General features: G+C 33.4%; 1 protein-coding gene across 1 annotated transcript in view; it reads right to left on the bottom strand.

Annotated features, from left to right (window-relative positions):
• The window catches only part of COL19A1 (collagen, type XIX, alpha 1), a 350354-nt gene that overhangs the window by 279050 nt on the left and 58433 nt on the right, over window positions 1-12871 (bottom strand). Inside the window, exons 5-8 of the mRNA XM_011969393.1 lie at window positions 9784-9907; window positions 8126-8401; window positions 4965-5045; window positions 903-1028 (exon numbers count right to left, since the gene is read on the bottom strand). Coding sequence (XP_011824783.1) covers window positions 903-1028; window positions 4965-5045; window positions 8126-8401; window positions 9784-9907 — 607 coding nt within the window. The remainder of the gene's footprint in view (window positions 1-902; window positions 1029-4964; window positions 5046-8125; window positions 8402-9783; window positions 9908-12871) is intronic.

Consider the following 12871-nt stretch of genomic DNA (forward strand, 5'->3'; position numbering starts at 1 on the left):
AATTCCATTCACTATTCCTCACTCTTCCAAACACCATTTAGCATCATCTCCTCTAGACCTTCCAGGAGCTGCAACAGAAGCTGTTTCTCTATGGTCCCCTGAACCTTGCCTTTTTCGTGGAGCTTACTATGCAATATAGACCACTAGAAAAAATGAAAGTTTCCCTTAAACTTTCACCCCATCCCCATCCTGGCTCAGCCAGAGCTAGGGCACGCTCTGCTCTAGAAACTGGGGCAAGTTCTCCTTTCCTCAGGTATGGGCACTGGAAAAAGCCACCAAGACACCACTCAGCCTTTTAGCACGGGCTTTATGACTGTCATTAACATCCATAGAGGAAGTTCATAAACGTTCATGGTCCAGCCTTCTTGACCAGGGGATCATATTGGTGCAGATGAAACAAGTTATTCGAATAACAACAGAGCCCCTCTGTATATTCCCCTAATAACTTATGGTGGATGGAGACAGCCGGTTGAAAATTTAGGGATGCTGGAAAAATACAGTCTACACAGAAGAAGAAATACAATGTGGAGTATTTTTGTGTATGTTTTTGAAGAGCAGGCACTGTATTTTCTTCAACTGTGAATTCCCAGAACTTCAGCCTATTCCTGGCACATGCTAAGCACTCAGTACTTGCCTGTTGTACAGGTAGTTCCTCCCTTCACCTTTCTATTCATTCTAGTTCACGCCCTGGAAGGAAGTTCAGATGGGCTTGAAACTATCCAGGTAACAATCCAGGAAATCCTATCTTCAATCCCTTTATCTTAACCCACCCCAGCGACTGAGGTATTTGCTTCAACAAACACTGAAGGGCAAGACACATTCTGTGAAGAGAGGCCACATTTAAGGAGCTGGGCTCATAGTCTGGAGTGGCTTTCAGTGTGCACAAATTAAAACTAGCATACCTTGTTTGGAATGCACTGGCACTGGTCTTTCAGTTCCTGCTTTGCTGGCAGATATGAAGACGTTTTACTGGCATGAGCAGTTACTGATGATGATGCAATATTTCCAAAGCCATCCTGCTCTGGGCACTAAAATCCAAAAAGAGGCTTTAGGAAATGGGGTCAATTCCAAACATTCTGATGTTCCAAACACTGGCTCCCACTAAACTAGGGGTTGCTGAGGTTGCCTGCAAGAACCGCTTTCCTACTAACCAAAAGTTGACACCAGTGTGAGAATGTTTATGACACTTTTGCACTTTCTGCCTGAGCCCATGTGTTTTCTTATATTGACAACACACAAGAAAATTATTTAAAATAATGGTCTTGGTAAGGAATTACAAAGTTACATTAGGTAACTTTTTGATAAGTACAGAAATTTCATACATTTATAATAATTATATTGTAGGAATAAAATAATTTGTACAAACAATATGAATTGAATTTCATGAAACAATATGAAATGTTTAATGTGAATATATCTTTTGGGAACAAAAATTAAAGTTGAAGCATGTAATTTGAACTTATAAAATACGGTTTCCTTCAACAAGATGATTTTTAAAACATATAGAGTAGAAAATAAATTCTTTTTACACTCTTAGACAATATTTATTAAATCAAAGTATACTTTAGTCTACTGTTCTTTAAAGATATTAAAAAGGTCTCCACTGCAACAGACAAGTAGTGCATTTTATACTTATGTAGTGGGTTCAGAGCATGCTGGACAACATGAAGTGCAATTTGGTTACAAAGCAACGAACTTTTTTTTTTTTTTCAAAAAACTAATCCAAATGGAGAATCTGAAGAGGATAAACATATTGTTTTTTCTCAGCATCATGTACCAGACTCCTCACCATAGTTTTCCACTCTGAATTTGCAATTTCACGAAGAGAAAGCACTAGGAGAGAGTTAATACATTACTTTGTATACCACAAATTGTAAATGCATGGTAAAGTATTTTCAGGATACAAAACTAAAATATTGTCTGTGGTTATCTACTGTGGTTGAAATCATGATTGATATCTATTTTCTTTTATGGATTTGGCTATATTTTCCAGTAAACATAGATAACTTTTGTAACAAAAATTCATTTTGATGATCTGTGCAGCAAACCATCACGGCACACGTTTAACTAACAAAACTGCACATCCTGCAAATGTACCCCGAATTTAAAATAAAAAATTGGAAATAAGAAATTAAAAAAAAACTTGGTAGTAGTTGAATTCTTGATAATTACAATAAAAACTGTAACAAAACCAGCACCCAGAAATACTGCAACTATTTACTGTATCCACCACTAGTTCTTTCAAATCTACTCTCTCCAGATTTAACGATTGTTATTTATCAAAACAAGTTTCCAAATTTGAAAGTCTAAAAACTATTTTATATTTGAGTGGAACAAGGTTATTACCAAAACAGTTCATTCATCTCATTTGATTTGATATGATTTTTCAGCCAGTTCTTATTTCATGGCTTCCCAGTCAGATAATCAAGACCCACTTATGAATCCACAATTTTGCTCTGGATAACCGAGTCACTATATTAAACTGAGGATTTAAATAACTTTAAAAGTATGTCTCAGGCTTCACCATAAACATGTCCACACTCCACAAAAAGTGCCCAGAGGCAACACCAAACATACAAGTAAGGACTCTTCTCCTCGTAAAACCTCTGGTTTTGATTTGACACATATTCAGTTTTAGTCCTTAAAACTTTAACCACATTTCTCATTTATTTTCAACAAATGTTACTGATTTCATCCTTCTCTTAATAATTGTTCTTCATTCTTTTTACATCTGGAGTCATGAAACTTAACTGCTTTAGAAACTGAAAATCTAATAGATATGAAGAAGCATGTTTATAGGTGATCTTTTAAAAATGTTGCCTTTGAAATGTTTTATAAAATACTGACAACCAGAAAACATGTGTGAGTTGAAATTTCAGGACAAAATTAGATATTTAAGCAACTACATTAAAAATTTCTGAGTTCAAAACATTTGGCAACAAGAAAGAAAATAAATACAGTTGGTATCAGAAGTAGAACACATGCATTTAAATGGCTTTTGCATAATTATTTATCTTTCCAACTGTACATTCATATTCATAAAAGGTAGTATGTTTCTATTTTTTGTTAGTCATTAAATGAATGGTGATATCCCCTCCAAATAATTGTCAGCAAAAAATACAGTCTTTTCTTATTTTTTCCATAGTTAGAGATAATTCCTACCTTATTTTCTATTCTTTAAAACTAACTCCCAAATAATCTTTTCAAAATATGATTTAAAAATCTTTTGTTCATAATGTGTGAGATCATGTCACTGCTTTGAATTACCAACCATTCCACCCAATTCATCACCTATACTTCTTAAACAATTTCCTCATAAATCAGGTGGAAAGTTTCTATTATATTAATACAATGATAAAGGGCAGTGATTACTGGTCAATTATGCAATATTTAGATATATCAAAATATCATTATATCACTTTTCAATCAGAGAAAGTTATTATTTTAAAAACTCTTACATCAAAAAAGCATAATTAAAAACAAAATTTTTGGAGAATTAACATCTTTAAGATTTAAACGTGTAGCTCCAGGAAGTCTAGGTATTTCAAGTCTGTAGATTGGCATTCTAAATTATCTTTTCAGATATTTATAGAAAGATATTTGGCTGGCTTGCATTTTACTTGGAATGAGATACATGAACTGGATTGGAGATACGCTTTATAAAGCCAAGTTACAAAAGCAAAACATATAATATTTGAAAGACTTAGCTACACTTTAAGTCACTTGGCTACATTCTTATTTCACTCACCAAAGTGAGCTACAAAAAAAATATTTTTGAATCATAAATTATTGAAAAAATTTTCATATAATTTTCTATGGCAAGTATAGAACTTTTACGAAATCTAAGATCCAAACAAAAGGCATTTTTACCTTTTATTTTCACTTTTCATATGTTCTTTCTATACTTTTTTTTAGAACTAGCCCTCTTTGAATATCTTTCTGTCCCATTTATCTCTTTTAGTAGTTGATAAGTCAATAAATCAAACAATGATTGTCTACTTTCTCCAAATGAAGCATTAGGAATAAAAAAGTGTATCAAGGTAAAACTTCCCTTACTGAGTCTGAATTGTACTTAAATCAATTTAAAAACAAACATAATTATACCTAGTAATATAAGATAGCACACATGGCTATCTTATACTGAGAGATATAGAAAGTATTGAATTTAGTGTTTTTCTTGTAATGAAAGATTGGTATAAGAAAGTAACAGTTGTACGGTTAGGTTAGGAATATTTAGAATGAGAGGCTGAGGAACTGCATTTATATTTTGTTTCCAACAGGAGTCACTTAAGAGAAAGACACAAAGAGAGGGTAGGGGATGTGCCTTAATCATGTTTGTTAACCCTGTTCCTTAGCACCGTGTTTAGAAGATCAGCGTTTCTGAATCAAGTGTTTGCTGGAAGAGAGTGAATGAATATACAAAGCAGTGACTCAGACTTTTCTGATTTTGCTGCAAGGTAAAGGGGAAGGACACGGGGAAGGCAATTGATCCAACAATGATTGATGTCCCAGACATGAGGTAAAGGTGCACTTTGGCAGGCACAGGAAAATGGAAGATGAGGATGAAAAGTCTATGTCAAAGGAAACCTAGCCAGGATGGGTGACAGGATAGAAAAGGAAAATAAGTGAGAACCAAGTATGATCACAGATTTAAAACTTCCGTAACTGGAAATGGTGCAGATGTCAGAACGTAGTTTAGGAAGAAAGGCATAAATTCTTTTTAAGTTATAATGAGTTCAAAGTGAGGATATATTATCCTCAAAATTAAGGGTGAAGTGCTGGGATTAAAACTGTTGAAAGTAACCATGAGAAAGCACCATGAAGGCTTTCTTACTTGGAATAAATTACTCACCTGGTTTCAGCAGAATACACTCAGTGCTACCCTACATTTGGACTCTACAAACTATGCCACTAAAAGATAATCAGCGTTCTTCATTCTTCATATGCAAAGAAAATTAACTTACCTTAGTATCTGATATTTCACAACATGTTTCTTGAGCTATGAGGTTTGCACTGCAGTAGATTTTAAGTTGGTGAAGTTCAATCTATTAAAAAATTAATAATAAGAAACATCTTTAGTTTTTTGAGAATCACATTCAGGCAATTAAGAACTACAGTAATTTAATCAGAAATAAAAAGGAAGCTAATATAAATAAATTACTGGTAGATATTTTAATGTCTTTATTAAATGTAGGATTCACTGTTTTATGGACTACTTGAGAGACATAGAGTTGGATATAGAGATGGATCTATAGATAAAGGAAATCAGGTAATGAAAGCAATTGCAAACCTTGGCTAGCTGTTTCAAACAATAACATAGAAGAACTTATTTTTAAAAAGCTATTGTTTTACACTACAATAAAGAATGCCCACAAAATGAGGCCATTTCAAAATAAAAAAATTGGAGAAAAGGTAAAATCAAAGATATGAACACATGATGAGAAGGGCTTTATTTGTACTTCTAGACTCCTATTTGAGGCACTGAAATAGGTGTTCACTTACCAACAAGGAAAAAAAATTTATCTATATTTCATGAATTCTGCCTGAAACCTATTGATTTTTATATTATATGGGTATAATCTGAGCAAGGCGAACAACTTTTTTACAAAAATAATTGATTCCATCTATTTGCTTAGCAGATTTCTCTTTTTTTGGCATTTGGACATGAAATTAAATGTAGTTCAAGGAAAGTATAATCATGCCTTTAAATGCAAGATCAAATCACCACCTTAGAAAAAGTAAATAGTACTGATTATTGATAAAATATCAATATAATAAATTCTTAAATAGGTTGTTTGAATTCTTTAAGCACTGAAATGTTGCATCAAATAATGCATTACTTTGAGGTCAATAGGTACTGTATATAGAAAGACCCAACTCTAATCTTATAATAATTAACCTATAATAATAGAAAGCAGGCAGTTGTGATTGTGGTGAATCTCTACTCCAACTTTAAAAGCAAAAAGGGGGGGAAAAAAGCTACAACTTTTACTTTACACCTCAGATGAACAAAATCAATTCAGTTCATAGAATGCATTAAGAACTCCAGACATCTTATAGATTCATGAGCAGCCTAAGATTTGCAGACAATGCAAAATCATGAGACTAAATGAAATGTAATGATTTATGTTCTATAACTTTTTGAAAGGTTATTAAGGTTAAATTTTATTTATAAAATTTAAATACACTGTCTTACATAGTATAATGAAATACCACAGTAACATATGAATTATGTAGAATGAAGGATGAGAACTCCAATTAATTAGTATTGTTCTTAACTAAAACATTTATTACCATTGTTATCAAAATAGTCAATAAATATTGAAATCCTATTATGTACCATCCATTGTACCAGGTCCTGCATATGAATTGTTTTACTTAACTAAAGATAGATGATCAATTTTCAAAGGATTACAACCTAATTGAGTTCCATGACATTGAAACCACAGTCAGAATAGTTTATGCTTTGTTTATTCATTCATTACTTCAGAATGCTTCACTGATACAGTGCTTTAGAAGGAGAATGAGTAAGGTTAAATCTGTACTGATGCTTGTCAAAATGCTGAGTTGATTTGAAAAAAAAAAATCTTCATATCGGTTTTGTCACTTTCTCACAAAAACACACAGGTGGGATATGTGAAATAAAACTCAATCATGAGAATTTTTTTTCAATAACACACAGCCCAAATAAACACATTTTCACACCATAACAGATCTTATGAATCACAGAGCTTGTACAGAGATGATGAAAAATTAATCCACTCAAAGTTTCAGTAGAACCAGGAATCTTTTATAAAACTATGTATTTTGTTTGTTTAACTCAAACAGTAACTGTCTCCAAAAATAACTGCATCATTGTGACATGCCTTCAGGTTTATCCTCAAATGAACCAAGAATCCACATTAAATTATGAAACCACTGTAATGCCATGGTTTTCACCTATATCCTTTTTATAAGGATTCACCTGATATTCTTTAGCCTCAAATTGTGGGATCAATTCCCTTTTTTTTTTTTTGAGACGGAGTCTTGCTCTGTCGCTCAGGCTGGAGTGCAGTGGCGCAATCTCGGCTCACTGTAACCTCCCCCTCCTGGATTCAAGCGATTATCCTGCCTCAGCCTCCCAAGTAGCTGGACTACAGGCTCCCGCCACCACACTCTGTTAATTTTTTGTATTTTTAGTAGAGACGGGGTTTCACCGTGTTAGCCAGGTTGGTCTCAATCTCCTGACCTCGTCATCCACCCACTATAGCCTCCCAAAGTGCTGGGATTACTGGTTTGAGCCACCGCGCCCAGCCCAGGATCAATTCTATCCTTGGGTGAGAAGTTAATGAGACACAGGACATAGAACACTCTATCTTCTTAGGCTGAGGTCCAAGACTGGATTCCATTCTTGCACAACCTCTAAGAAATAAACTATAAACTGTTTATACATAATAAACTAAGAAAACATGCAGCCATCAGATTTAAATATATCTAACTTTTTAAGACTATAGACCTTGTTCTCTAGGGAAATCAATAATAAATCTATATCATGTTAGCTTCAAATGTAATATTTAAAGGAACTTTCTATCCAAAAGGGTTTTACTAGGCAATTTTTCTCTTTCAAATGACCTACTATTTAGTGAGTTTTTCCATACAATAGAACCCTGAAAAACCATTATAAGCTTTTAAAAATAGTCTGCAATACAAAGTAATTGCTATTTTAAGGATGAATGGTCTATTGTTCTTGAATGAAAATAGCAGCTAATCTGGAACCATTTAATTTAAACTTCGGCTTTTTCCAGTCCTTTCTATTTAAAACATATGAGCTAAGACCAATATTATATTTTGTATCATATTTTCAATTTTTACTTTTAATAATCTAATTTTTTAAGGCATGACCTAATTATTTTAAATTCCCAGGCTGGAGAAAATGGATATAAAATGGAGTGAAAATAATATATGTGAAAATATAGTTGGAAATAACATATCTGTTCTTCACACATCTGATGGCAAATTAATTAAATTAATAAAATTGATGAGAAGGGTATCTATTACACAGTAATAAAAGGAGGATGTTTTTAATAAGTTTTTTTTGTTTACTTAGAAGTGTTAGTTCTCTTTCACAACCAACATCACAACTTACATCCACAGGCTTGCCATCTGCAACTCGCGTAGCAATAACTGTCCGTCCATGGAAATCCACAGTGTCCTTTTCATCAGTCTGTCTCCTTGCAATTAAATTACAATCCATATAGAGTGAAAGGACCCGGGATTGTATACTGATGCCAAGTTTGTGCCACTGCCGATCAAACAAAGCACGGAGTTCTCGATTTCTAAAAATGTAGTTCAACACATCTCCCTCTGTGGCTTGAAACATAAATTCCACCACCTTCTTTCCACCATCAACTACTATAGAAATCTGCAAAAATGTAAAGTATCTTTAAATGTTTTAAAAATCAATGTTCAAAATTTTTAAAGCACACAAAGAAAAGCTCAAGATGCATATTAGTATAACTGAGGCACTTAGTAAAATATTTTCGATGACACTTGTGTCCACCTGGTTTGTTAAAATAAAAGAACAGCAAATACCACTACAAAATGGTTTACAAATGGGGCATTCTGGTGAATGTAATATGCTCCTTCCTAAGAGAACATCTAAGAGTGTATGTGTGTGTGTGTGTGTGTGTGTTTATATAAACCATTTATAAGTTTATAAATACATAATTTATGTATATTATAGATAAAATTTTATAAGTATATATAAATTATTGCTCTGTATTAGTAACACAGGAATTTAAGGTTACCAATTTAAGAAGACTAAGAATATGATCATTTCCCTAAGTAGGGAAACTAAGATCAATTCTTTCACTATTGACACTTTGCAAGGTACAGAGAAAACACATTTTATAGAGGACATACTCTTGGTTGATCTACTCATCATAAAATTGTAGCTGTATTAATAGATTAAAAGATCAGTGAAGATTTAAAACATTTCAATGGACATGTATAGAAGTAAAAACTAATGTATGGTGCCAGTAAGTAATTTTGAGGTTCCTCTCCCACCCCTGGAGTGCCAGCATTCCCTCTTTTCAGCCCAAATGCCATCTCTTCTACATGCTCTCCTAGATTCCTGCTCTCTCCATTCCCCAATTCTGGTGAACTGTCCTTTCTGTGCTCCCATTGACCACACCCAACACCAAGCTTAACTCTACCACTGCACTTGTTCCACTGTATTATAATTATGCTGTATTATGTTGTTCTCCTAGATGTCATCTCCTTACTCCTTATGCTCCCTGATAATACAAATTCTGTTTTTCAGATCTCTTTTCTTGTCACTACCTAGCATATAGCATGTGTTCCATAAAATTTTTATTGATGGGATAAATATTTAAGTCTCAACTCTTTATTCACCAAGAATTGTCCAATGAAACAATGAACTGCTTTAAAAATAATATATAACATTAGAGATGACAGAAGGTGAAGAATGTGTTAGTTAGAAGGAATTAGTTAACGAAGCAGTTGTGAAGAGAAGGCAGTTTTGCATCTTTAAACAAAATATGGACCTAGAAGTAAAATAAAAACAAAAACTAACACTCTGTTATCCACTATACTCTCATATTATGGATCTCAGCAAGACCATCCTAACTACGAGAATACTTGCATTTTCTTGTTGATGATCCCTCTAAAGGGAGAACATTTGGACACTAGATCTACTCGCAAATTTGTGCACACAGTTCAGTGAATTCACCTGGCTTAATCACACAAGGAAAACTAATAAGCACAACTCTAATGGTACTTTACCTGTGGAATATTCTGCTGGTTTAAAACCTGCCACAGAAACCACCGTTCCTTTTTGGCGTTTCTTCTTACTCGAAACATGGCAGTTACTGAGTACTCCTCAGGAAGGCCTTTGGGAAATACCTTACTGTGGGAGGAAAACAAAGAACTTTTGTGAGGACACTAAGGATTGCAAGAAAAGAAAATCTAGGTATAAAGTTCTATGTAACGCAATATCTCAGTCATATTTTTCTCAGTAAATGTGTAACTTAAGCACTTTTCTCTTTCCTTTTAAAAAAATCTTCTGGTACAGTGTTGTTAAAGCTTGGAGTATATAAAAATGAGTGAAGAGATTACAGTATTAAGTTGTGACATTTCCTTATTCAACAAGATATTCAACAGAAGAAAATCTCAGAATTCACTGCAGTCTGACAAACAGTAGAGATTTATCAAGGAAATAAAATGGTATGACTTGACTTGGTTAGTAGAGAGAGGTACAGAGAATTTTAAAGAACACTAGTAATAAGTAAATGAATATTTTCCAAAGAAGTTTTTTATCATATTAAATTCTTGCAAATTAGTTCCTAATACTCATTTCCTAGTCCCAACTGAAGACCATGCTAAATATAACGTGGATATTTTAGCTTTATTTTTCACTTTGCTTCTATATAGCTGTTAGCTTTTTCTTGCTTTGTACTATTGTCATACAAATAAATCACATCTTTATATTTTATATTCCCATCAATGAAGATTTCTAATATTGTTTTATATATGTATGTATTCATACAACTGTATTTTAAATCTGATAAGAAAATAAAAGAGACACAAACAAAGCACATTTATTCTGGCTTTTATATTTAATCTATGTAATTATTTCCAGTGCTTTTTATTTCATTGTTTGAATTTGAGTTACTGTCTAGTTTCCTTTCATTCAGCTTAAAGGAATTTCCTTCCTATTTCTTGTAGGGCAGATGTGCTAGTCTCAAATTCTGGGGTTTTTTAATCCTTAATTTCACTTTCACTTTTGAAGGATAGTTTTGCTGGATATAGAATTCTTGATTTACAGTCTTTTTCCTTCAAAACATTGACTATGTCATCCCACTGCCTTCTGGTCTCCATTGTTTCTGATGAGAAGTCAGCTTACTCATATTGAGAACTTCTTGTACATGGTCAACTACTTCTCTCTTGCTGCTGTAAAAATTCTCTCTTTGACTTTTGGCAGTTTGGTTATCATGTGACTTAAGTGTGGATCTCTTTGAGTTTGTCCTTCTTAGAGTCTGTTGAGCTTCCTGAATATATAAATTAATAATTTTTACCAAATTTGAGTAATTTGCATTTCTTATTTCTTCAAATAGTCTTTTTTTACTCTCAACTCCTAGAATTCCTATTATGCATGCTTGCTGGTAACACACAGTCTTGAGACTCTGTTCATTTTTCTTCATTCTTTTTCCCCCTGTTCTGAAGACTAATTGAACTATATTCAAGTTCCTGGATTCTTCTCCCACCTGAGATCAGTTCTTGAGCCACTCCTATAAATTTTTCATTTCTGTTTTATACTTTTCTACTCAAAAATTTGATTTGCTGCTTCTTAATAATTTCTATTTATTGATATTCTCTATTTGGTGAGACATCATTCTCATACTTTAGTTCATTACAGTTTCCTTTAGTTATTTAAATATATTTAAAATAGCAGACAAAGTTATTGTTAAGTAAGTTCAATGTCTAGGTTTCCTCAGAAACAGTTTCTATTGGCCACTCTTTTATCTGTGTATGGTTTTACATACATTGTTTTTTGCATATCTTATAATTGTTAATTGAAAAGTAGACATTTAAAATAATATAATATGGCAACATTGGAAATGAGACTCTACCTATCAATGGTTTGCTGTTGGTGCTATTTGTTGTCATTATTGTAGATGCTTTTTATTTGCTTAGTCACTTTCCTGGAAAAATTCTGTAAAATGTGTCTTCTTCGTCATGTGTGAATCCTGCAGTCTCTGCTCATTTAGCTTAGTAGTCAACTAATGATTGAATAGTTAAACACCTTTGGCCTAAAAGCATCCCAGCCTTTGCCAAAGGCCTGTGTGTGTGTGTGATGGAAAATACCTTAAATGTTCAGGCTGGCAGTTTATAAATCACCTTAGCCTTCGTGTTCTGCTTGTTCAAAGCTTTGAGTTTGGCCAGAGATAAGAGTTTAAGGCCTTTTCAGGCCTTTCCTGAGTTTTCACACAGCCCTATAACATAGAAACATGTGTCTGGAGTCCTACAAATATGTTGGAGCTTTCTAGGGCCCTCTATGGATGTCTTCTTCCCCCATTTTTTCTTTAAAAATTGTTTTGATCAGATTCTTGTTTATTCCAATTATAACTGCTGCCTCAGGCAGTTGCAATATTAAACAATTGCCACTGATTATTTTCAATTAATGTCCAGAGGAAAAGGCGATTCTTACAAGCTCTGATCAGGTTAAATAAAGACCAACCAAGAATTGGGGTTTTTAGGGAACTACCAGGCAGGCAAAATAATGGCAATTCCCTGAAAATGGAGCTTTTAATGAACTTCACACTCTTTCTTCCCTTTCCAGCAGCTGCTAGGCAGCTAGTTTTCACTGTGATTCTGAAGCTACTGGTTTTCAAGCCTACCCTGTGTTGGGGAGACAGGGATATGAATAGGACAAATGAATAGGACAAATTAAAATGCCATAAAGCCTGCTAGTCTTACTGAGATTCAAAGTTTTTTTTTTTTTAAATAATCACTCATTAGATTGTGAAAACCCCTTAAAAAGTTCAGAATATATTGATTTTGACAAATTTTGCCTATGTTCTTATTGCTTTTTTTGAGGCGTAGATTTTCTGAAATCCTTCAGAAATAACAAATTGTTATTTTTAGCCACTAAGTTTTGTAGTGGTTTCTTACAAAGCAAAAGATAATAAAAATATTTTTTCTCTTCATTTTCTACTTAGGATGATAGTAATGCAGTCACCAGTGCATCTGTTATTAAGACTGAAAGCTCTTTGAAAGCAAGGACAGCATTTAACATATCTTTGTATCACTCACAAAACCTAAATCCAGTCCCAGCAGGGCACTCTATTTGTTGAATGAGTGAGTGATCCAG

The sequence above is a fragment of the Mandrillus leucophaeus genome, unplaced genomic scaffold (genome assembly GCF_000951045.1).
Source record: "Mandrillus leucophaeus isolate KB7577 unplaced genomic scaffold, Mleu.le_1.0 Scaffold889, whole genome shotgun sequence".
Taxonomy (NCBI): domain Eukaryota; kingdom Metazoa; phylum Chordata; class Mammalia; order Primates; family Cercopithecidae; genus Mandrillus; species Mandrillus leucophaeus.